Genomic DNA, 26062 nt, shown 5'->3' with positions numbered 1-26062 from the left:
AAGAGAGAACACTGTCATTTTTAAATAATGAGAGGCATTTGGTTACAGTGGTTGTGAGGGCCATAGAAGTATCCAGATACTTAGGAAGATCGGGGGGATGTCTATGTAAATCAGATTGCAGGATCAGGGCCTTGGACTGTAAACTCTGAGACAGGGGCTGAGACTTCCTATGCAGTTGCACAGCGCCTAGCACCAACTGGCAGATATATTAGCCTGCATTTGCCCAAATGAAATCCCATTTTGTTATCTTCTGCCCATGTTTCTAATCTAAAGCCTCCTTTCTAATCTCTCTCCTCAGTAGTATTCACAACATCTCCCAACTTGGTGTTATCTGTGAATTTCATTAACATGCTGTTTACTCTTGTCTTGCAGTGCATTAATCAAGATGTTAAAAAAAGATCTGATGTAATATGATCACTACAGTGGCACTCTATATACCTCCCCCCAGCTTATCACATTGCCAATTATTATTAATCTTTGATTATGGTCACTTAGCCAGTTTTCATTCCACATGAGAGTTCCTATCCAAGCCAATTTTAATTAATTTTTCAAGTAAAAAAATATAGCTATATGTTGTGTCTACCTTCCCTCCTTTGCGCTGGAGTTTAGTATTGTGCTGCCGCATGAGGCCCTCGCACACTCCTATCACTTGGCAAGAGAAGAAATGGATTGAGTAGATGGGGCATTTCAGAAAGTCGATGCTAGGACTTCCCCAAAGGAGAAAAAATGCATTCTGTATTTGTGGCATGGCTCAGAACTTTTCAGCTGAACATTTGTGAGTTCATTTTGGGATACACACCCTTCCTTACTGCCTGTCTTCTCATTTTGGGTGGGTTAGGACAGTGGTTTTCAACCAGGGATACGTATACTTCTGGGAGGTATGCAGAGGTCTTCCAGGGGATATGTCAGCTCATCTGTTCTCAACCTGGGGGTCACAAACCTGAGGGCGGGGGGTGGGGGTGGAGTCACAAGTGCATGGCCAGTGTTAGGGGGTGGCAAACAGGGCAATTGCTATGGGGCCCCCACAAAGCTAAGTTATGTGGTTCAGCCCCAGGTGACAAGGCTCGGACTTCAGACTCCTGAAAGGGGTACAGTAGTCTGGAAAGGCTGAGAACCACTGGGTTAGGATTTCTCTCAAACTGTTTGGTCTTCTTCCCTACTTTTAAGGGAAGGCTCATCCCTAGAGCGCTATTGATTAACTAGTGTCTTTTAGTCTTAACTGGAATTATCTTTCTCTCTTTTATACATTTAGTACTCATGAAAAGTGTTATCTTGCCAAGCTTGAAGCCTCTACTTACTCAGACACCAGCTATAGTGAAGGCAGGAGCAGTAGAAGCTTTCCCTAGTCTGTTCCCCACCCATAAGATCAAATCTTTACCCCTGATTTGGAGGGAAGGGATGAGAGGGTAAGGCAGTCACCATATCCATCTGACCCTTGATCTCCCTGCCAATTAAAGAGTAGTTGCATTTTTTCTGAAGTGGACCTACGTCCACTAGGAAATGACTGAAATCACCAACTTATTACCTAGGCCTCTAAATATCCTGAAGTGGAGTCTGGTCATTTTTCCTTACGTGGCTTTGGGAAGGGGAAATTGTATCAGTGCTTATGCAGTAGTCAGCCAGTGGCATTCACAGCTTCTCCAATAGAGTCCTCTGCTGATGCCTTCTTGCCCCCAGAAGATGCTGATGCTATGAATTCTCGTGGTAAGGCATTCTCATGGAGAGCAGGGATGGAAGGAGAAGCTGAGAGAGGAAATAAAATCACCTTTGGCTTCTTTATAGGTATCGATTAATTGGAAATGTAAAGAAAGTAATTCATCAGAATGAGGAAATGACCTTATGTTTTCTTCTTCCTGAAAACTGTTACCCAGCACTTTTAAGGACCAGAGCATTCCTAATTGAAGGGCAAAGCCCACTATTTAGCTTGAAGATCATGTTTTTTGTTTCGTACTTACTTTGTTCTTCATATAGGAAATACTGGGTTCCTTCCTCACTCCTGTGTATTCCCTGGTGCAGAAATGAACCTGGTTTTGTTTTGTTTACTTCCTTGATGATGCACCAATATCAGAATTTATATCCTACATTGTGGGGGTCAGAGGTTTTAGTTAACTTGCTGCAGAAGCAATGGGATGCTTAATGCCATTGGGATTCACAAGAACATGGAAAAAAAGAAAGTCAATTTGTATAATTTCTTTGCAGTGGAGAGATGGGTTCCCAAGCCTTCATATCACAAAGTTGTGCTGCTTCATCACCATGTGTTGGAAATTGAGTCCATTCAAAAATGAATTTCAGACTCACTCCACATTCTGCATTTGTGGAACATGACACAGACGTTGAGAATTGTGAGGACAGTCAGCTCTTAGGTCTTCATCCTCCAAATTAATTTCAGTATTTAAGTCTATAATCTAAATTTAATTTCCAGAAAAACAAATGCCTTTCTTCGTTTTGTAAAGCCATTGTACTGAAATGACTTAACATGTTCACACCAGAATAGCAACATTTTTCTCCCTTTCATTCTGTGAACCCATGGGTGCTTGGACACTGTGGGATTAGTGCTATAGATATGCCTATAAGTAAGTAAATTAATGTTCAGTCATTTGCAGCTGGCTTTCCTCTGATTCACCCCAGAATACTTTGCACTAGTCCTTGCAGCACTTCAGGAAATAGTGCAGCAATTATGGGGAGTTCTTATGGTGTCTGAGGAGGACCAGTTGCAAAGAGGCTGAGCAAATCCATCTCAGCAGATGCCTGTGCTTAAGGAATGGGAGCAAGTTTGCCACTCACCAGTGATGGCTAGCAACCTCTTAGGTGTTACAACCTATGTGCTGAGAAGTGGAGCTGAGCTTTGAAAATAGCAGAAAAGACTCCAACCAGTTCTCATGGAAATCTAGCTCTTGCCAGTTTGACTAATTTAATATTGGTTTTAAGTCCCTGTGTGGTAATTGTTTCGGTTCCTAAAGCTCCTTAAATAACAAACCTTGGGGATCAGAGTGAAGTGCTATGTCATGGTTTATTAGAAGCTCATGGGTGACTAACTCATTCATGTGGGTGTGGATATTTAAGCAAACAGAAATAACTAGGGTCTGATGGTTGCAATACAGTTGCTGATGGCTTGATATTTGCCTGGAAAACCTTCCTCTCTGCTGCATTCAACCACACCAGACTGCAGGAGCATCGAATTCAAACAAGGAAATGGATTTTCTTTTTGAACACGAGTGAGATTTTCAGAACCTCCTAAGTGAATTTGGAGCACAGATTCCCTTTATTCATACACCTAAATCATTTGCCCCCTTGATAAGCAACTGGATTTGTGCTCCTTAGTCACTTTTGAAAATCCCACTCTGAGTGAATTTTGTTAACTGTGAAAAGGAGGTGGCTTGCTAGACCTGAAGGATGAAATCCTCTATCTACAGAATAAATACAGCATAGTCGGCAACAATGCAGGCTTCCAGTATCCCACCTTGTGCTGTCCTCATGACTCGGAGGAGATATCTCTAGGTGTGGAAGGGGTAGTCCAGTCTCCGTGCCCATTCTATTCTTGTGTGTCTGCTGAGACTGTAAATGGTGCAAAATATGGTTGCCAGTCCTTGTTGACTATGGAACTAGATTGAGACCATAAAATCTGCCCTACCAAGCCACCAACCATCCTCAGATAGTAGTAGCCTTTGGCTACTACCAATCTACAGCCCTGGAACCTTAATATCCCACCTCTCTTGCAGGAAGGATGTGCCTTTTTACAACTGTCAGGGAGGAATCCCCCTTCTGGACATTTGGGCTAACGTTTTCAAAACTTGGGTGCCTAACGTTAGGCTGCTAAATTTGTATGCAGGCACCTAAACAAATGGGCTGATTTTCAAAAGCACTGAGAATCCAACAATTCCTATAGTTGTCATTTGGGCATCAGTAAGAAAATCTTGGCCATTGAATTTTAAGGCACCAAGATTATGGGCTGGAGTCAAGCCGGTAACCCAGAGATAAAAGGCTCTGTTTGGAATTTAGTGTGAAATATGATTAATTACACTGACTTCCATCTGAGGATTTCAAAGTACTATGGAAACCTAAATTAAGCCTTACAACATGCCTGAGAGAGAAGGGAGTATTGTTTTATAGGTGGAGGGACTATGGCACAAAGAGGTTACCTAATTTGCTCAGGAAGTCCGTGGAAAAGAAGGGAGGAGAACCCAAGTTTTGTTGACTCCCAGTCTTGTGCTTTAGTCTGAGGACCATCATTGCTTTTTATTAGGATGCTCATTTCTGTATGTCATATTTGAAAGGAGTCTGGTTCTGGTCACTAGGGGCATGAATCCTCCTGTCAGGCAAGTGGCATGGTGTTGACTCCCTTGCTGCAGGGTTTTCCAGTGTTGCCTGCTTTGGAGCTGATACTACCCAGGCTTTTGGGGTAGGAGTAGTGTGCTACTCCTGCAGAGTCATCAGAAGCACAACTCTGCTATAGAAAGATGAGTTTACAACTGCAGACTATTCTTGGCTCCAACCTGCTTGCTGCTGCTAATTTCATGCCCTGTGATCCAGGTAACGCTCTAGTGCCTTGAGCTGCCACCCTGGGCCTGAATTGCTTTTCTAGCTCAGCAGGAGCCAGCTGCCTCTGCTGCCGAGTTTAGGCTGTAGCTGAATAAAAACTACTTTGCAGAAGCGTTTTGGCAGCACAGAGCAGAGTCTGCTGAAGCTAGTGACTAATTTGCCACTTTGTTTTGTTTTAAAGTAGCCAGTATGCTGTTTGAATAACATCACGCATATGCAGAGATCACAGTATTGTGTTTGCTGTAATTAATATTGGTCATCCTCTCCATTATAAACCTCAGTTCTCATAGATTTTAGAATGCGCTGGCAATTGAATTCCTTCTGGGTTGATGTGTACTATATAGGAGATTGAAGAAAAGTTCCCCCACCCCACTCCCCCTTTTATAAATGTGATTGAAATCAGCCCAGCTGGCTGCTTGGCATTCACATTTTGCTTTGAAGAGGAAAAAGCTTGTTTTGTGCTGCATACGTAGTCATTGCGTCATAGAATGGAGAGGTGACAGCCCTCCCCTCCTTCCCCGTTCTGGTGACACCATGCCTAGAATATTGTATTGGGCTCTGATGTAGACAAACTGAGGGAAGCTCAGAGAAGAGAAACATATATATGGAGCTAACCAGGAAACAGTAAGAACTAATTTTATACAGTGTAGCTAAACTAGAAAGCTGGGCAGGGGTGGAGGGACAGAATAGAAGTCTACAGATATGTGAAGAATATAAACACCAATGCTGGGGGAAGGCTTATTTAAGAGTAGAAGCAATCATGACATTTAGAAAAGGAAAATATTAGGCTGAATTCTGGGGCATAGAAGATGGTTATTAAATTTTGTTGTTGGGAAATTGTCTGGGAAATAGTCTTCTATGGAAAGTCATGGAAGATCCATCCCTGAAGACATTTAACACGAGGCTGGTCAGGGTACTAGCAAATGTTCTGTGAGGTACCATCCTTGTCCTTGGCGCATGTAATGCTGTAGATCTTTTCTTCTCTAACTTCTGTGATGCTATAGTTTATTATAAGGAGGACTTGTGGCACCTTAGAGACTAACAAATTTATTTGAGCATAAGCTTTTGTGAGCTACAGCTCACTTAATCGGATGCATCCGATGAAGTGAGCTGTAGCTCACAAAAGCTTTTGCTCAAATAAATTTGTTAGTCTCTAAGGTGCCACAAGTTCTCCTTTTTGCAAATACAGACTAACATGGCTGCTACTCTGAAACCTATAGTTTATTATGGTATATTATGTTTTAAATTAACACAGTCAACAATTAGGTTAATAACCCCTTAGATTATTCAAAGTGAAAGAATTTGAAGAATTCAATGCACAGTACTTGGTAGTGTTTGTACTCTGCTTCATGCACTTTTTTGGCATGGAAGCTAGCAATCAAATTTCTTTTTATCAGGTTTTTAGGGCCTTGAACAGCACGATCTGGCCCTTAGATGCTTTTGAAAATTTTACTCCACAGCACTAAGTCAATGGCACTTAAGATCCTAAGTCACTTAGGCACTTTGAAAATGTTACCGTGTGTGTAAAACAGATGAGCGCTTCCCTACAGTGTTGAAATCCAGCTACTTTAATTGGATTTTCTAAAATGTGGAAACACTTCTACTGGTCAAAAGTTTAATAAAGGCTTGTTTTCACAAAACTGAATATGAGAGTGATCGTTATGATGATAGCATCCCTTTAAAAAAATCCACAAATAAGGCTAAATTTTAACAATTAAGTTTACATTTTTCTTGTAATTGTACTCTCTTGTACCACATCCCATTTCCCACAGCTTTGTGTTTGGAGTCTGTTCATTCATACTACAGCTATAGTAGATCCATGTATTTGTGTCTTGCTCTCTGTGTGAAATCGTAAGCAGTGATTATTAGGTTCTTTGCTGCTTACAGTAAAACTCTTTATGGGAAAAAGTAAATGAACATGCACATAAATTGAGTAAAAGACGATGGTTCAAACTCACAGAAATAAGGAGCATTTCAGGTAAAAGGAAAATATGCCAAGTACCTTCTAATTCTTGGCCACCATATGACACCATCTCTGTACATAGGTGACAAAGAATTATATAACCATTTCCACTTCCTGTATATACTTCTCCGTATGATGACCTACACATAAGACTGTCTATTAGCAGAGATGGCAAAGCTGTCAAAATAAAACAATTCTGCACCCTAAAAAAGGGGAAAGTAATGAATATTTTAACAGCATAATAACATATAAAATGAATTCAAAATATAAATACTGATGTGTCATGTTGGCACAAAAATCATTGCCTTCATTGTTGTCATTGCTTTCTGTGTCTCTTCTCATTGATATTGTTGCCTGGTATGACCTCTGTATGTCAGACTTGAAAATATTGACCTAAATGTCAGCCAAGTTACTCAGGGCATATCTGCACCAAAAACTTAAGTCAACCTGTATTAGGTCGACTTACAGCCACCACAGTAATTACTGCAGTGGTTCATGTTCACACTACCCTCCTTTGGTTGTTGGTGAGTGTCCTCACCAAGAGCGCTTCCACTGGCCTCAGAGGGGGAATGTGGGGAGCCGAGAGCCCAGGCTGCCTCTGTGTAATGTAGATGAGGTGTTAGGGCGTGAGCAAATACAGTAAAGGTACATTTGAGTCTGAGTCTTTGGCCCTTTCACATAGAATACATGTGTGTGTGGTGTTCTACATGCCTTCTTTCTAGCTGCAGACGCTTTGTGTTACAGGGTATGTCTTCTGCAGGGCCTAAATAACTGTGGATAGAGAGGGAAGAAACAGGTTGGTTTGATCATTACAAACTTTCAGTTTAGTTATTTAACAATAATGCTTTTCTATAGTACTTCCATATAAACGAATCCTCCAACACACCTGTGAATCAAGTAAGCGTCATTATTCCCATTTGATAGGTGGGAAAACTGAGGCAAAGTGGATAAAGGATTTGCCCAAGGCCAAAGACATCAGAGGATTAGAAACTCTACAGATTGTGGCTACCAGTCATGTGCTCCAGACAACAGGCCTCATTCGCATCAGTGTTCCTTATTTATTCCCTCATTTGCGTCAGTGTTTGTGACAGGAAGGAAGGTAGGTCCAGTGGTTAGTCTAGGACTAAGGATACCCACTTAGTCTCTCTGTGTCTCAGTTCTCCATCTATAAAATAGGGCTAACAGCACTTCCCTACTCACAGGGATGTTGTGGGGATAAATATATTAAAGATGGTAAGGTGCTATGGTAATGGGGGCCACATATGTAGCTGAGATAAATGTCAGATTAGTTCTGAGCTGGGCATGTGTGCTCTCCATGGAGGCCAGTGTGAATAGGTGCAGTGCTGTTGAAAGAGACAATCTTTTGATAGATGGCAACCAGCATTCTTTTGGGGATAGAACCAAAGGGGTACATCTATGACACACTTTAGTTTTTGGGTGAAGATGATACTTAAACATTCAAGGTTTTAAAAAATGAAGGAATCCCAAGAAAAGGCGTCCACTGCTCTTAGGAGAAGGGGGAGAAGGAATGGAAAGTTGAAATTAATTGGGGTCTTGTGTCTGTTTCCACATACTCTTCATTCTGCCTTGAGAATTCTTGCAGTGGAAGTTCAAAGGTCTCCAATTAAAAGATTCATTTTCTTTCCTGTCCACCTTGTCCTTGCCCCCGTCCCCCCCGCCGGCAGATAATACAATCCCAGATTAATAGCTGCTAATTCTCATGGATGTGAAAATATACTAGACTATAGACAAGGCTGGCCTGAAACACAAAGTGACCTCTGGCAGCCCAGCGTATAATAACAGCTCTATAAATTGCTCCATACCATAGCTTTGTAGTATTAGCAGGGGAATTGGGGTGGGAGGAAAGTACTTATTGTCCAGGGTTGGATAAAATCAATGATTTAAAAGAAAAATTAAAAATACACATTTTTAATTTAAATTAAATACAGATTTTTTTAAAATTATTTAAAATTAAATTTGAAGTGATAACAACCTAAGTTAAGCCTACGATCTATTAAAATAATTTATATTAAAAACAAAAAATAATATTAAGCGGTATTATATTTGCTACCAAGTTTTAAAGAAAATCACAGCACTGAAGTGGTGGTGTTACCCGGGGTTCTTTCAACCCAAAGCTCCTGGTAACTTTTACTCTGTGCGAGGTGGTGTCAGGAAATAAATCAGGGGAGACACGGCCATCCAACCAACAGATGGCTGGCACAAACCGGACAACACAAGAGTGCTTTCACTTAAAGCTAAACTTTACTTAGTCTCAAGCACTTATACACATCCGCAACAGGTTAGTAAAACACCCCCAACCCTCGATAATTACCGAAGCTGAGTGTGGTTCTCAAGTGACACAGCAGCAGCGTGTTTGCCGGTGGGGAACACAAGATGCATCCAGAGGGAGAGTCCAGTCCCGAAGAGTCCCACTACCTCTAACATTTCCCCCTTATTTATACATTAGTAATAGAATGACATGTCCCTTAAAGAAAACTTGTTAAGCAAGCAGTTTCAATGGTCAAGTAAGAGGTTCCTTCTGATTATTGATTAACCAGGTGTGGGTTTTTCCAAAGTTTGCAGCCTTGAGGCCCCAATAGACATTCCAGGGGCACCTCCTGCTCTTCTAAAATGCATGTATCAGCAACTTCAACACAATTCTTATCAGGAAGGTCAAGTGGCCCTTTCTGTGGCAACCCCTTCCCCTCCTTCCTTGGTCAAGCTGAGTTTGCTACATGGCACTTTACGGCCTGCTGACACGGCTGCTTTTAGCAATAAGCCATAGTGGTTTCAGGCACTTTACTGGTTTGCTGACATCTCCCTGTACAGTGGAAGTCACTGGCTAAGCACCTGGAACCAGAGTTTGTTGAAGTGCTAAACCAGCTTTGGACAGCAATAACCTCTTCTATAAGTGCAGAGAGAATAATTTCTTCATTTCAATATATTCAGCTAGATCAGTTCAGTGACTAACAATTCTTTTTAAGTTAAGAAACCAATTGGATGTTGAAAAAGCAGGAAAGCTTGTTTTTCTCTTCCAGTCTATGAATAAAAACTAGGTGTGAAAGGATGAGATCTGCTCATTTTAAAATCTTGGAGGACATGGTAACCAGAAACAATCACTTCACTTTGCTAACTACAGATAATATTTTCTTTGTTTAATAAATCAGTTAGTTTTAAATACACAACATGTTTTAGAAAATGTTTTGATAAACTTTTTTTCTGCTGTATCTACCACATTTAAGGTGGTTTTATTGAACTAGTAAAAAGATTAAAATACTGTTTTTGTGCAGTTTAATTGAATTTAAATTTCTATCCAAATAGAGATTGTGACAAATCATAGTAAAAAAGTTGTCATCTAGTCACTAAGAAGTGCATCATTCACCATTTTCTAACATGATAAAAATGAAGAATCTGAATAAATGTGTGTTAAGCTCTATATTTTTAAAGTAAATATTTATATAGCTGTAGTATATGGTCCTGTTTAGCAAAAAGAACCACCACGTGTAGTGTAAAGCCTATATTTATTTGCAAATCAACACATTTTAATGGTTCCCAACTAATGAGAAGTAAGCTATAGGAAAATAACTAAAAGTACCAGTGCAAAGTATGATTAAAATCAATTTTTTTAAATCAAGGTTTCTTGCTTGGTGGTTTTAAATATTATTAAAATTAGTGATTTAAAGCACTTCCGTTTAAAGCAATCCACCCTGTCCTCGTCAGTCCCATTTATGTTCCTGGCCATGGGATTGGAGGATCTGACAAATCACTGCCTGATTGTCTGCATACACACAGGCTTTCCACACAAATACAAAGGTTCTCTAAATCACTAAGACCTCTTAATGAGATGCCCTTGCTGGCTGCTCAGTCAATTAGTCATTCCATTTGCAGTGCAGGAACATTTGGGAATTCCCATCCTGGATCAGACCAGTGGTCCATCTAATCCAGTGTCCTGTTCCTGCTGCAGGGGAGAGAGTATAGGAAACTGTATTCTAGGCAGATATGGGATTAATTGCCCAGGAAAACCTTTAGTTTCCTCCTAACCCCCTCTAGTTAGAGGTTGGCTTACGCCCTGAAGCTTGGGGTGTTATAGCTCTTCCACAACTTTTGTTTGTTTTTATGCTGGATATTATTGTTAGTCACATAAACATCTAATCTTTTTCTGACTCCTACAAAACTCTTGGCCTCAGTAGCATTGGGTGGCAATGAGTTCCACAGCTTCACTGTGTATGTATGTTATATAAACAAGTATTTTATTTTTTCAGTTTTGAATTTGCCATCTTTCAGTTTCATTAAATGTCCCCTTGCTCTTGAGTTATGAGACCAGGGAAATGAGAGTTTCCAGTCTGCATTCACCATCTAATTTATAAAATGCTTTGGAGCACGTGCTATGATGGAGAGAGAAGTGTATTTGGTGGTTAAATGTCATGCCATATTGTAAGTAATAGAGAGGACATCTATGTTCTGAGTGAACTTTCTTGGGCAGTATATAGTGACAAAGTTGGGATGGAGGAATACAACAGCCATTGCTTGGCCCATCAGAGCTTGGAATGCAGAGTCTAGCCTGGTTAATATACTAGAGGTCAGTGATCAATTGAGCCATTCTGGAATCTGCCACTCTGTCTTAAAGAATATGAATCTATGTAGTCACTTGTGCTCTGTTTCAGCCTTTGATTAAACCCTTGTTAAATTAGGGGGACCTGACCTGTTGTTTCACTTCCCCAGATCCACGTACTCTACCCAGCCAGGGTTGAACAAATCATACAACACACATTCCAGAGGGATACTGTGATAAATGAGAGGGGGGGATAGCTCCCTTTTGTGGACACCCAGCCAGCCAGTTGGCTATGGAATCCCTCTTGGTGGTTTTTCTCTACTTGTCTTATCTGTAAAGGATTAATAAGCCCACAGGTAAAAGGAAAGGAGTGGGCACCTGACCAAAAGAGCCAATGGGAGGGCTAGAACTTTTTAAAATTGGGAAAAAACTTCCCTTTGTCTGTCTGTCTTCTCTCAAGGAAAGAGGGGAACAGGGAGCAGTTATGCTGTGAGAAGCTTTAAGCCAGATATGAAAATCATCCGATCATATCTAGAACTGCTTTTAACAACCCAAATATTTAAGTAGATCAGGAATGTTTAGAAAGACACAATTAGGTTTATTTCTGTTTATTTCTTATGGCTAGTGGACTCTTCTGTGTTAACCCCAGATGCTTTTTTGCTTGTAATCTTTAAGCTGAACCCCCAAGAAACCTATTTGGGGTCCTTAATTTTTGGAATTGCTCTTTTAAAATCTAGCAAAAGCCTAAGTTCCAGATGTATTTTCTTTCTTTTTGCTTTTAATAAAATGTACCTTTCTTAAGAAAAGGATTGGATTTTTGGTGTCCTAAGAGGTCTGTGCATATGCTGTTTAATTAGCTGGGGGCAACAGCCAGTTTCCTTTGTTTTCTTTCTCAGCTCTTCCCTGAGGCGGGGTGAAAGGGCTTGAGGGTACCCCAGAGGAAGGAATTCCCAAGTGCTCCTTCATGGGTTCCAGGGAGTTTGCATTTGGGTGGTGGCATCATCAATCCATCCAAGGTCAGAAAGAAGCTGTAACCTTGGGAGTTTAATACAAGCCTGGATTGGCCATAACTACTTTTTTGAATCCTTGCGGGCCTCCACTTTCTGCACTCGAAGTGCCAGAGTGGGGAATCAGCCTGGACAGATACTAATGCAGTAATTATTTTAGTAGCTCATGCTATTTATGGTACCCAACACAGTAACTAGCTGGAAGATTAAGACAAGTGCATTAGAAGTAAGTTTGGTAAATTGCCGCTCAGTCTGTAGGCCCACATTATGATGGTATGGCAGCTGAGAGCTTTATCTTGGTGTTCTTGATTTGCTCACTGCTGCTTGTATAGGAGGTTTCTGAGGTAGTGCGTAGCTAGATTTGTTTCTGATTTTGGTTTTAAATGCCTTTGTTGCTTTTTGCAGGACTATTTTGAAAGTTACATTTCCATTGCCTCAACTGTGCCTTCGTTGCTCTGCCTGATTGGAAACTTTGTGCTAGTCAACAGGTAAGTGCAGTTACATCTCTAGTCTAGGTTGCATTAAGCACCACCATTTCCAGGCTTGCCTGCTCCTTCTGCAGTCTAATCACTCCACCCTTTTCTCTACTCTTTAGTGCTAGCACAGCAGTGGATTTGAAGTCAAGCTGAAACATCTAATGGGGAACTACATTTAACCAGAAAAAAATGTTAGCTAAAACTGCTTATGAAAGAGACTCACTTTGCTATTCTGTCCCCACAGCAAAGCCCACTCGAGACACCTCTTAGGTATTAGACCAGGCACAAATACATTTCTGTGCACAAACTCATGTATTTGTTCTCTTGTGTGATGATAGTTTTTCAGAGAAGTAACAGCCCACTGTAGAAAAAGGTCAAATACAGTATTAAGTTTCTTGTTACATTTCCCTGTGAAATCTGTGTTCTGAATGCTCCTGTAGTTTATAACGTAGTACAGGTCCCTGGAATCAGTGATTCTTCTTCCAATGATGGTCCCCATATATATACCAAATGTGGGGTGTGCACACGGACCATGCACGGGAGTCAGGTGTTTTTCTTAGCAGTGCCCATTGGCCCGCACGTGTGTCGTGCATCCCCTTGTGCTCGCACCCGAGGGTATAATAGGCTGTGTGGGTCGATGCCTCTCCAGTCCTTCTTACCGCCACATGGCCTGAGTCAGAACCCTTGTTCTTTCATGCTCTTAGTTTTTACTAAATCTGTGTTCTGAATGCTACCATAGTTTATAACTAGGGCCCTACCAAATTCATGGTCCATTCTGGTCAATTTCATGGCCATAGGATTTGAAAATTAGTCAATTTCACATTTGCAGATGTTTACAGCCAAAATGTCACAGTGTTGTAACCATGGGGGTCCTGACCAAAAAAGGAGTTATGGGAAGGTTGCAAAACAGTTGTAGGGGGGTTGTGGGATTGCCACCCTCACTTCTGTGCTGCATTCAGACCTGCCTCTGGGTACCTCTCCCTGCTGCATTGACCAGGTTACCCCCTGCCAAGAGAATCTGAGACACAGGGGGAAGGTTTTCCCACCCACAAGGAGAAAATCTTTTAGCGGGAACTATAGCACTGTACTTGCCTTGACTCCCTGTTGACTGGCAACGATAGCTCTATTTTCTGTACCTGCGGTATTTGCCTGTGTGCCAGTCCCTTTTATCTGCCTTGTTCTGCAAGTTCTAATCACTGAAGAAAGAATGGAAATTAGTCTGAAGATGAGCCATTTCAGTGCACAATGGCAGGAGGTGTGTGTGTGTGTATAATATATACTTCATATTGAGCAGGTACTTTAATGTTCACCATTAATACCATAGTAATTATTAGCCAAGTGATAAATTCCTAAAATAAGTGCTCAGTTGTTATCTATTTTTGCACGTTGTATGCAAACAGGGGGAAAGGGAAAGAAAGCAAAGGAGAACTTCATAAAATAGCTCTTGTTTTTCTTGCATATCCTCCAGACTGCTAATGTATCCATTTCACTAAACTATTATGTATTTAATGCATTACATTTAAATGTAGCATCTATCTCCTGCATATCACAGATTCTTCTGACTGGTGCATCTATAATCAATAAGTGTTTTATTATGTTAAATTTTCAACATCATAAATACTCATGAGGCAGATTAACATTATGAAGAATTCTGAGCAAATCGGTTCCCTGTGGTTCAAATATTATGCAGCATGTCTGGCGAGAACAGCATCTTTGAGAGCTAACCATTATCGTTGTTTTAAAGTAGTGGCACTGTCTGTGGATACCAACACACATGAGATCATGGAAGTTTTTTTTGTACATCATTTGGGAGAGAACAACAAAACCAGGTAGTGCTGACTCCTTGTGGGTGTGCGAATACACTTGTATTCATAGCAGTGCTCCTGTTTGACCAGGTATCATTTTGGGGGTTTTTAATTGCTTTTCAAAAAGGTGTTCCATGCACACAAGGCATATTTGTCAGGAGTCCTTCCTCCTCCTAAAAATGGGCTAGTCAGACTACAGTATTTGTAGTTTGGGTAACTATGTGGCATGATGCACCATATTGTGATCCCTGGGAGACCTGCCTAGGAGAATAAGGTTTAGTACAGGAGACCTTGGATCTGAGGATGAAGGGAATATATTTCAACACTTCATCTCTAGATCTTGATTGCTAGCTTAGCTTTCCTTTTTCTTCCTTTTTCTTTTATCCCTTCTCTGCCCTGAAGGTGAGCTGATAGTCTTGTGTGTCTATAATAAGTAACCTTCCTGTTCAAGCAACTAACTATCTTGTAGTGACAAGCATGTGATTGCTTTCACCCAGCCTGCAGTATTCCCCAAGCAGACTTTGTTGCAGCCGCCAGTTGCTCTTCCGAGGGGAATATCTCCTGTTTCTGCTAGAAATAGATATTTACAGGTTGGTCGGGTTTATAGACTTATTGAGTTGAATAAGCACTGATGGAAGATGTGGAAGTCATCAATTTGATATCAAAACGCTTTAAAATAATTACTTTTTATTTCCCCCCTTGGTCCTTCCTGCCCCAGAGGAATTAGTTCACAGCAACTTCTACACTGGCTTCATTTCTCTAGCCACCTGGTTTCCTTTGTGCTCTTGTCTTATCTCCCGGCTGGCTGACACATCAGCAGCCTGCATTAGCCAGAATATGCATTTCTAGGCTGCCGTTTTTGCTTCCAAAGCAACTCCATTGTCAGTCCCCAAGTTCCCATGTTGTGGTGTGGCATCTTGAGTGTGTGCTCTAAAAAGTGGGACAGGATGGCAGCTACACACTTGCACACTGGATTTTGACAGCAGTCGATATTACTAGCACATGGCACTTCTTAGCTACCTTTAAAGCAAAGGTCCTGAGGTTGGGTTGTGCAAATTACTTAGTTTGTAAAGTACTTTGAAACTCTTGGGTGGAAAAGGGTACAGAAATACAAAGTTACAAAATGATAGCCATTATTGTATTTGTCTGGAAACTTTTTGTGACTAGGGTTTTTAAAAATGAAATATGTAGAATAGAGTAGATCGTGCCAGCCTGTAGGCATTTAAAGATGAGTCACATGTAAGGAGAGGCAGAGGCAGTATGCTCTAGTCCAGTGGTTCTTAACCTGGGGTGCATGCATCCCCTGGGGGTGCGAGATGCCCTTTTTGGGGGTGCGAGACATGCCCGATTTTTTTTAGAAGGTAAATCATCGAAAACACAAATTCAGCACAGGCACATAAGTACACCTACTTTGTTTCATCAGACCTATGTATTTATTAACGATTACTGTAATATATAAACAAAAAATATATCTAGGTTTAAAGAACTGACCTACTTCAACGATTTTTGGTAAGGGATGCGAGAACATATTTTGAGAACCAAACGGGTGCAGGCTGCAGTAAAGGTTAAGAACCACTGGTCTAGTGCATAGGGCACTATACTGGGAGCCAAGAGACCTGGGTTCTTCTGCCAGTTTGTTAACTTGGGGCAAATCACTTCACCTCCCCCAGCTCTGTTTCCCCTCCCCTTCCCCATAGTCTGTCTGTTTAGATTGTGAGCTCCTCAGGGACTGTCTCTTACTATGTGTGTATACAGCACATAGTACAATGGGACCCTGATCTCAGCTGGAGCATCTAGGCACTACTGTAATAGAAGTAATGAATAATAATAGATTTTGTGACTAAAATAGATGTGTGTGGGAGGGTCTCATTTAAAAAAAACCCCAAACCATTGCATTTCTTCTCTAGGGTATCTGCCAGCATTCGCATTCTGTCCTCCTTGGCTGTCATGCTGGCTGTCTTCGTGGTGATCACTGTGCTGGTGAAAATGGACACATCCACATGGACACAGTGTTTTTTTGTCGTAACCATAGTTTGCGTAGTCATAGTCAGCAGCGCCTCAACCATCCTCTCCAGCAGCATCTTTGGCCTGACAGGCTGTTTCCCCATGAAGAATTCGCAGGCTTTGATTTCAGGTTAATCTCTCTCTGATATTCAAAATGGAATCAGTGGCAGTAAGTAAATGATTAACTTTTTCAATGGAAAACTACCCACTCGCTGAGAAACAGACTGACGAGAGAACTTAGAAACTCCTTAGACTCATGAATTTTAGTTTTGTGACCCATGCTTTTGGTTCTGTAGCACATGCTCCATCTTGGTGGAGGTTTTGCTGCATCTTGCATTTAGACATGTGATAATGAGGTCTGCATGTTGGCTGAAGTAACGTGACCTTTCCTTTATTTAAAAAAAAAAAAAAAAAATCTGTAGACTGAGATAAAGGGAAGTTGCCAAGGAAGAAAAACAGCCAGTCATGTGAGCTGACTCTCTAGCTTCTGTAAATGTTTTGTAGACTGCCATACTTCACTGTATAAAACAGCATTTGTTCTCTCAAGAGACCAGGAGAATACCAGATCTTTGTATCCATATCCTGTGGGTGAATTTCCCCTAAAGCAATGTGAGACAAAGGACCACAGACTTAATTTTTCTATAGGGGGAAGAACATTCCTTCGTTCCACATTTGTTTATATCTCAGGAAATATTAAACTTTGCATTGTCTCTTTTTATATTCCACGTTTATGCTCATTTCCATAACTGACTAGGGACATGCTGAGAGTTATGAGTGATGAGGTCCCTGGAGGTTTGGATGTTGTTGATACCTACCCTGCAGTGCATTTAGCATGTTAAGAGAGAGATGAGGGGAAGAAATCAAGATAGTGACTTCAGAAATACTTCCTTGGGCCAATGCAAGAATGTTTTAATGATTTTTTTTTCTCATTGAGGGAAATCAGCTTCTCTCAGATGTGGCTGTTCCTGTTGTAAAAAATGTGTATGTGGTATTGGCAACTTGATTTGCATTTTGGAAGGTAAAAGAGAGAGACTATCAAACTCCCAATTTTAGAAAACCAAGTTTGGGTTTCTGATCTGGTAACTAACACTGTCCTCTGAAACTAGGCATAGGAAATCCTCATTAAAGCCCAGCACGCCAGAGCCACCTGGCCCCCACAGTGTGATGTATTTGTATATCCTTGCTGGAGGGCAGAGAAGGATGGATGGAAAGTGCGGCTCCCATTGCACTACACAACTAGTACACAGCAGGGGTTGTGATCCAATAAATAACTGATTTGTAGACCAACATAGAAGTATAGGCAATACCAAACATGCAGATGGGCTTTCCCTTTCAAGGCTGCTGGCTTTGAAGCCTTGTATCTGGGGTAACTAGATGATCCAAAGTGTTAATGCACTGGCTTTTCACCTCTGGAGCCCTAGACTACGTGAGGCTTGGGTCAGATGAGATGAGTTTAGAGGTTTCCAGCTGGTCAAATATTTGGTTTTTTCCACATCCCAAAACTACCACACAACTTGCAGCGATTGGCTGCCTTGTGTTGAGAGACCTGGAGCTGGAATTCAAGCCATGTTCATAGGTTAGGATTGAAGTGCATTGACTAAGCTGTGTGTGAGCACTTGCACAGCACTTTCCAGCTCTGTGTCTGGCTCTGGCCAGTGCTATCAGTGGTTCTGTTCCAAGAGCACTGAAGTTTGCCTATACATTCAGTTAAAAATGGTTTCTGAAATTCCTAGATGCAAACCTCTTACCCTCACCTCTTTAATTCCTGCCCTCTATTTCGGCTTTGAAGCTGCTGTCTACCCAAGTGTCTGGGCCTGGCTGATCCAGTATAAACTGGGCATTATTACATGCTTCTTTGACACTGAATTCTTGCTTTCTCCCCCTCCATGTAGGTCAGGCCATGGGGGGCACAGTCAGTGCTGTGGCATCGGTGGTGGACCTGGCAGCAGCAGCTGATGTTACAGACAGCGCCCTGGCCTACTTCCTGACAGCAGATGTCTTCATCATTGTCTGCATTGTGGTATACCTGATTCTTCCCAAGTTGGAATACTCCAGGTAAAGCCTGTCAAGCCAGCAGGCCATTGACTATGCCAGGGGTTCTCAAACTGGAGGTCGGGACCCGTCAGGGGGTCACAAGGTTATTACATGTCGGGGTTGTGAGCTGTCAACCTCCACCCAACCTTGCTTTGCCTCCAGCATTTATAATGGTGTTAAATATATTTAAAAGTGTTTTTAATTTATAAGGAGGGGTCACACTCAGAGGCTTGCTGTGTGAAAGGGGTCACCAGTACAAAAGTTTGAGAATCACTGGACTGTGCAAATACCCTAAGCAGGGTTCACCTGATCTAGACTTTGGATGTGGTAAATATGCCTCAGGTGCAGGTAGAGAGGTATTTTTCTGCCTAATAAGAGCTACAAAGTACATGACTGTAGTATGTTGAGATGTGAAAAGCCAGCAGTAAGAACAGCAGTGAAAAGGGGTAGCTGGGGACCTACTTTCTCTTTCATTGTGAAGCATAAAGGGTCAGGAAAATCATAGTCTTATGTGATGCCCATTTCTCCTGTCTCCTGCCATTTGGCAGTCTTGCCTTTTATGTTGTTTGCTCCCATGCTTGTCTGATTGTTGCAAGAATCCCCATTCTCTCCTACCCTGCTTGGAGGGCCATGCAACACACCCTGTGCTTTGCTGTCCTGCTGCTTGTGTTCAGTTCCTTTGCTAGGTCTCTTTCATCTGACCTTCCTGATTTGACAGAAACCACAGACAGAAACTGTGGGATTTGCAGCTTGTCTTGAGTTTCTGAAAAGCTACCTCTGTGGGGAAGAGTGGGGGGATGACTGAAACCACATAAGCAGCTCTAGAATTGCTTAATCAGAAGTTAAACTAACTGTTATTCAGATTAACCCCTGAAACATACAGATAACAACCAAACAGGTCCCAGGTTTCAGAGTAGCAGCCGTGTTAGTCTGTATTCGCAAAAAGAAAAGGAGTACTTGTGGCACCTTAGAGACTAGCCAATTTATTTGAGCATGAGCTTTCGTGAGCTACAGCTCACTTCATCGGATGCATAAAAGTGGAAGATGCAGTGAGGATGTTTTTATACACACAGATCATGAAAAAATGGGTGTTTATCACTTCAAAAGGTTTTCTCTCCCCCCACCCCACTCTCCTGCTGGTAATAGCTTATCTAAAGTGATCACTCTCCTTACAATGTGTATGATAATCAAGGTGGGCCATTTCCAGCACAAATCCAGGGTTTAACAAGAACGTCTGAGGAACGGGACGGGGGGTGGGGGGGTTGTAGGAAAAAACAGGTCCCAGTGGTTCATACCAGTATTTTGGACTCCTAAACATCTGGATTCTCCAAGCCTGATCGGTTTGGAGATGTCTGTCGAGCCCTCCTGTGAATAGCTGGGCATCTCTGTGCATCAGAGGCATTTCTTGTTTAATTAGAACACATTCAGGTTGGGAGAAGGGAGTTGGAAAGTCCATGGGATTTGAGTAAATCCTACAGGAAGCAGTAGTTAGAGTGCATTTGTGGTGATGTAGGTAGGTTCATGTGGGAGCAGGAGATAATGTTTTTGTTTTGTTCACAGCCCTCTTTTATTTTGCAATGAAGAGCACAGGAAACTGAAGTGTTTTGTACACGCCCCCATAATATGATTGACATGGGCCCATATTTTGTAGGGAGTGGGATCTTGGCAAGGAAGAGGAATGTGATCTTATGTGTCTATTAAATCCTGAGGGCATTGAAGTAGTCTCTGTGTGTAGCCCTTTATTACAGTAGAATCCAATAACAGAAACTGTGGGGATTGCCACAGCTTGTGCTGAATTTCTGTCCTCTGTTTCCCTGTTGACAAGGTTTCAGGGAGTTTGCGGACATCAATATTCTCTCTGGATTCTGGGCTGGGGAGGGGATCCGTTTCTGATGAGGTGGGCAGTACAAGCTATATAATCTAAATACTGAATTCTTTATTTGTTGGGTGCCAGCGAATTTTCCTGCGCAGCCGACTTCTGTTCTCATTGCAGCTGTTCATGTTGATTTCATTGGGTTGTTGATAGTTTTCCTTCTTCTCTTCTTTCAGGTACTATATGAGAAGCCACAAGGGTAGCACGCACCCAGCTGGTGTGTTGCCTAGCACTTATTTAGAGGAAGTGGATGAGTCACAAGGCATCACCAACAGCTCGTTTCCAGCCAAAGGGACCAGTGACCAAAACATCCCACCCTTACGTCCTATCCTGAAGAAGACCGCTGTCCTAGGCTTCTGTGTCTTCTATGTCTTTTTCATCTCTATCATCATATTTCCTTCCATCTCCTCCAGCATAGAGTCTGTCAACAAGGACTCGGGGAGTTTATGGAGCAATAAGTACTTCATCCCCCTCACCAGTTTCCTTTTGTACAATTTTGCTGACTGGTGTGGACGGCAAATCACTGCCTGGATCCAGGCCCCTGGCCCAAAGAGCAAACTGCTCCCTGCTCTGGTCGTCCTGAGAACTTTGTCACTACCTCTATTCATGTTATGTAACTATCAGCCTCGGAGTCATATCAAAATGGTAATCTTCAACAAAGATGTCTACCCAGCTGTCTTCATTGCACTCTTAGGACTCAGCAATGGTTACCTGGGTACCTTAGCTATCATCTATGGCCCCAAGATCTTGCCAAAAGAGTTGGCAGAGGCAACAGGGGTGGTGATGACATTTTACCTGACATTAGGGTTGGCGCTGGGATCTGCCTGCTCAATTCTTTTGGTCCATCTAATATAGAAGAGAGGTGGAAGGGTGTGGGTGTTACCATCAGCTTGGGCAGCACTAGGTTGAGGCCACCAGCAGTTGGTTGAAGAACCAGCTCCTTTCGCTAGGAAATCTATGAAGTTACATTCCTGAACCTCTGATCCTGATCAGGTCTAGTGGGGCTTGGAAATTGAGCTCCTGAAAAGCAGGTGGGCAGGAAAGTTGAGGGAAAGCAGCGGAGTTACTTGCTGAACCTGAAAGTCAGGTGAAATGCATCCCTCAGTAAGAAGCTCATAAAAGGGGTGCCTAGCTAGTATGGGGAGAAACAAAGCATCTGCAGAGATTCTCTAGGCTCAAAAAGGAGCTTGATATTTTCCCTGTTCATTGCTGTCACCAGGTCTGTTATCATTTTGGTCTTATATTAACTATTTGCTGGCTTCCCAAGCATGAAGGCTGACTAAACTGATTCAAGTTACTGCTAACCCCAGAGGTGAACTAATAATGAGTTTTGTTAAAATAAGAACAAATAAACAAATGCCCCTCCCCCCCATGTGGTTTGTGAGGAAGTTCCCACAGGCCGTGCCAAAGGGGGTTCGTACAGAATGACAGTTTTGATGCTGTGAAAGCTTCATCTCCAGGAACAACTCATTAGGTCAGGTGGATGTGCACCAAATGTTGCTCTTTTCCTTCCACCCACAATTAGGTTTTCTTTCTTAGATCTGTTGAACCTAACATTGCTGAACCTAACATTTTCAGATGCTTCAGTAAGCCCCACTATTTTCTGCTGGACAATTTAAAAGGACACTCTTGAAGGATTTATAATTGTTTTATTACTGAATTAATGCTGTGGGACCTTGAAACTGAAATCTGTTTCCCTGTGGAATACTTCCCTCGTATGATGTACTTAAACACTGCTTTGTTATTTAGGATTGCTTATTAGAGCTGACCTTGGGTAAGTGTATCCCTTGTAATGTTGTTTGTATGTCTATGATATGGAACGGAGCACTGACGGGTTATTCTTGGGGGAAAAACCACAGAAAAGTACAACAGTTAGATTTTATCCACTTTCTTCTAAGACCAGGAAAAACCCTGAATATTGGGCATAAGTTCCTAACAATGAGATCTATCAGACTGGAATAGTTTCCTTAGGGATGGAGTGGAAGCACCGCTGCCTGCGTCATTCCAAATTAGACCGGGCAAAACACTGGCAGGGGGATGTCCTCTAGATCTCCTCGCTCTTATCGGCTGATACTATTAGAGAGTGGGGTAATACTTCGTGCTGTACTAGACTTGACAACATCCCTTTACTCTGACTAGCATAGTAGAATGATTAGCGGCTTTGTTGTTGTTGTTTTAAACTTCCTGTGCTGCTGTTTTTATCTAAATCTTTGAACTGGGTCATGTTGTGGCAACTTTCACAAATTAAAGTGAATGGGCACTAATGTCTTTTCTCAAACCTACCAATAGGTGGCCCAATTAAATCTTAAACTGAAAAGGATCTAGTGATGATAAATTTTGCTGCTATTTTAAAAGTTCTACAGTGTGTGTTGAGAGGAGGAAATTTTATTAAAAAAAGATTTATTAGAGGGAGCACTTTATGATGTTTACTAAATTCACTGTATGAAAAACATTGAGACCCCGGTTAATTCAAGTGGACTGGCTGTGAGGAAAGGGAAAGATTACACTGGTGATCTGGCATTAGATAAATTTGGCCTATACTGTTATCAGAATGAGGAGATGTTATAAAGCAAAAAGATTGTCTCCAAAGGGGATGGCTTTTTAAATGTATATATGAAATTTAGATGAAGCACAAACTAAACTAAATATGGTTCTGATTATAGTTTTACTCTAAAATTGGATGGATAAATGCTGTAAAAGGAGATTAACTGGCAGCCTAATTTTATAATTTGTCATTACAATTGAATGCCTCTGGGGAAAATAACTATGGGAAAATGTTTCCGTCGGGATTTGTTGTCCCAAAGAATTGAAAGAGGAATATCGAACCTTTTGCTGGTAACTCACCCTTAGCTGGTAACGTCTTTTGATTTCAGTCTGTCCTTTGAGTTCCTGGTGTGCCGGCGTTCGTGTGCCAAAAAAGTGACACCACATCTAGTACTCATGGCGGAGACGCTATGGGATGAATAGCCTTGGGAGTTAGAACTTGCCTAGAGTTAGTGCCAGTAAGTCAAAAGGTTTCGTCAGGATGGTGTGGCCGATGCCATGCTGCTGCCAGTGCAGTGCCTTCTGTGATGATTATTTAAAGGCTTTCAGGATTTGGTATGAATAGTTAGGAATTAAAACTTGAAAAATATATTTTAGTTTTTTACTATTTAACACTGGACAGAATATTCATTGGAAAGTAATCTGGCCTAGTTGCTGAAGCCAGTGCCCTGTGTTCTGGAGTCTCTTCCTTTTTTGTGGTCTGTGTGGGCAATAATAGTAGATAAGGTTTTAAAAATTGAAGTTCAGTTTTGGTAGCTGAGAGTTTCACAAAGTGTCTACCTACTGCTGGCTTTCATTACTTTATATAGAGAATAATACATGGCTAGCATATAACCTACCATGACTGACAGCAGTTATTGAGACTGAACTAAGTGTTTTTTCAGTATTTAGTCTGGGATCATTGGTAACACACATACAGTTCAGCTTTACAGGTAATTTTAAAACATAAAATCCAGACATGAGTGGAAAATTCACAGGGCATGTGATGCAGAAGGAGAAGCTTTACAGCATGTGACTTTGCATGGCATAGGCTTTAAAAAATTGAAATGAATACTGTCATTTCACGAGGAACTAATCCTTTGGCCTTCATTGCGTGGAAATATAGTACAGCCTGGCCAAGGCTGCTACATGTTAAATTCCATTTTTGTTTAGATTCTAAAGGGTAGCTAAATGACTTGTTGGTACAGTTTAAATGCACCTCTACCACTGACAACCATTCTGCAGAAGCCCAAGGCGTGGGGGTGTGTGTGTAATATTGTTTTAAACCAAAATAGGACTTGATTGGTACTGGTGCCCGTCACCTCTGCAATGTTGTGAAGTTTTAGGAGCCTTTGTGTGGTGTAGCAGAGTACTGTACTAGTCTCTCATCTCGGGAGAGCTGAACTAAAATTCCCTTTAACAGATAAAGGCATAAAGGTGACATTTGTGGTCTTAACTATTTCCCACCAAAAATTTTTGCCTATTTCACATAAGCCCCATGCAATTTCGGATAATTTTCATTCTCTTTGCAGGAAAAACCGGAGCCTGGAATAAAACTGTGTTGGAATATATATGTATATAACTTCCATTCGGGGTTAGATATTTTTAAAAAGAGGCTTAAACCCGGCATCCAGTTTTATACCTGCAGTCAATTGTACAGACATGAACAACGGCATTAGAATTTCTAATCAGCTGATTGCAACTGCAAATCATGTAGATGCCTAAATACAATCTCTTGTGTCTGCAAATTTAGAGCCATAAGTAAAATATTGCCTGTTGACAGCTCTGGGCGGGGCTGAATGTAACTGTGACAAAGTGGGGTTTTTTACGTTGTTATGTTGCATGTGAGTCTTACTGTCCTGTACTAATACTGTGTGTACCCCAGTGCCTAGGTGATTGGAATTGGGGGTGTGGCTTTTGTGGAGGCCCTCGGGGCAGATGGCCGATACCTTTCGTAACCTGAGAACCAAGAGGGGGATGCAACCAGGTGACATTTTGCCCAGGAAGCAGGACAAAGAACGGAGGAGGAGCAACAGGCGTGTCGAAAGGCAGGGTCCAGGGCAGTCTGCTGTGGGGGACTGGAAGAGGGGGAGTCCAAGCCGTCTGGTCTGGGGTTCCCCCAAGATAGACTTGGCTAAAACTCACTGATTTCTGTGCTAACAAGTTCTGTTCTATGCTGTGTACCTGTCAACTAATAAACCTTCTGTTTTACAACGCTGGCTGAGAGTCATGGCTGACTGCAGAGTTGGGGTGCAGGGCCCTTTGGTTTCTCCAGGATCCCCGTTCAGGTGGACTTGCTGCGGGGAGCACATGGATGTTGAATGTTCTGAATTTCAGACACAGGAAGGCCGAAGCCATGTAGGCTTCTTGCCCTGGCAACAGTGGCATGCTTTGCCAGAGTCCTGACTGGCTCTTACAGAGCAGTTCCAGAGCATCGGCGCGGTGACTCTGTGACAGTAACAAGGCGCTCTTCCTAATGCTAAAATTTATTTCAGATGCTTACGACTGAAAGGACTTCAGCTCAAGGGTTGCTTTGCAGTTCTCTGATATACTTGCTATTGGTGTCTAAAAGTGTTCTCAATGGGTTTTTAAAATATGAAGCCATCTGCTCCATGTTCCTTCTTTTAAATCTTCCTAATTGTGAGTAGGATATATAGTATTAAGAGAGAACATGATCCTTGAGAGGGATTGCTCATTAACTGACTATTTTGCACTTACTCTGATTCTGTCCACAGTTAAAAAGGGAAATGAGTTATTACCTCTTGAAACAGAACCCTAATTGTCTCATAGCATTACTAATAAAATTAATTTGGTACTGGCTAAATGCTGGAGTCTGAAGTACATGAATTTTACTTTGACATAGTCAGAGTCTAAGCAAGCTTTCCACTTCCAAGACTGATCAACGGAATGCATTTTCAGCCACATCTTGTGATTGGTTTCCCCCATTACTACTTATGCATTTGGTGATATCTTTACTGAACCAGAGGATGAGAAGCCAAGAACAAGGATTTATATACACACACAGCCCAAATGTATACTGAACTCTGATTTGAACCCGAGTATTGTCATTGTTTTGTCCTGAGAGAGCTTTTGAAATGCGATTGCTGACCTCTGTAAAGTCTTGGCACTCTCTTACCGTGATTCTCCTGTATCCACTCTCAATTTATCCTCCTTACTATATGTTTATTTTAATGCCTTTATACTTCTATAGCAACTTTTTATAGAAGGATCTCTAAGCTAGAGAGGTTCTACAAGCACTGTTAGCCTTACAAGCATGTTAAGTATT

General features: G+C 41.7%; 1 protein-coding gene across 1 annotated transcript in view; it reads left to right on the top strand.

Moving 5' to 3' along the window:
* The window catches only part of SLC29A3 (solute carrier family 29 member 3), a 30892-nt gene extending 5302 nt beyond the window's left edge, over positions 1-25590 (top strand). The window contains exons 3-6 of the mRNA XM_077822558.1: positions 12467-12549; positions 16250-16476; positions 18239-18401; positions 20430-25590. Of these exons, the coding sequence (XP_077678684.1) occupies positions 12467-12549; positions 16250-16476; positions 18239-18401; positions 20430-21108 (1152 nt within the window). The 3' untranslated portion in view covers positions 21109-25590. The remainder of the gene's footprint in view (positions 1-12466; positions 12550-16249; positions 16477-18238; positions 18402-20429) is intronic.
* The last annotated feature ends 472 nt before the right edge of the window (positions 25591-26062 follow it).

Source organism: Eretmochelys imbricata, chromosome 7 (genome assembly GCF_965152235.1).
Source record: "Eretmochelys imbricata isolate rEreImb1 chromosome 7, rEreImb1.hap1, whole genome shotgun sequence".
In the NCBI taxonomy this organism is placed as follows: domain Eukaryota; kingdom Metazoa; phylum Chordata; order Testudines; family Cheloniidae; genus Eretmochelys; species Eretmochelys imbricata.
This window is presented reverse-complemented; position numbering and strand designations above follow the sequence as displayed.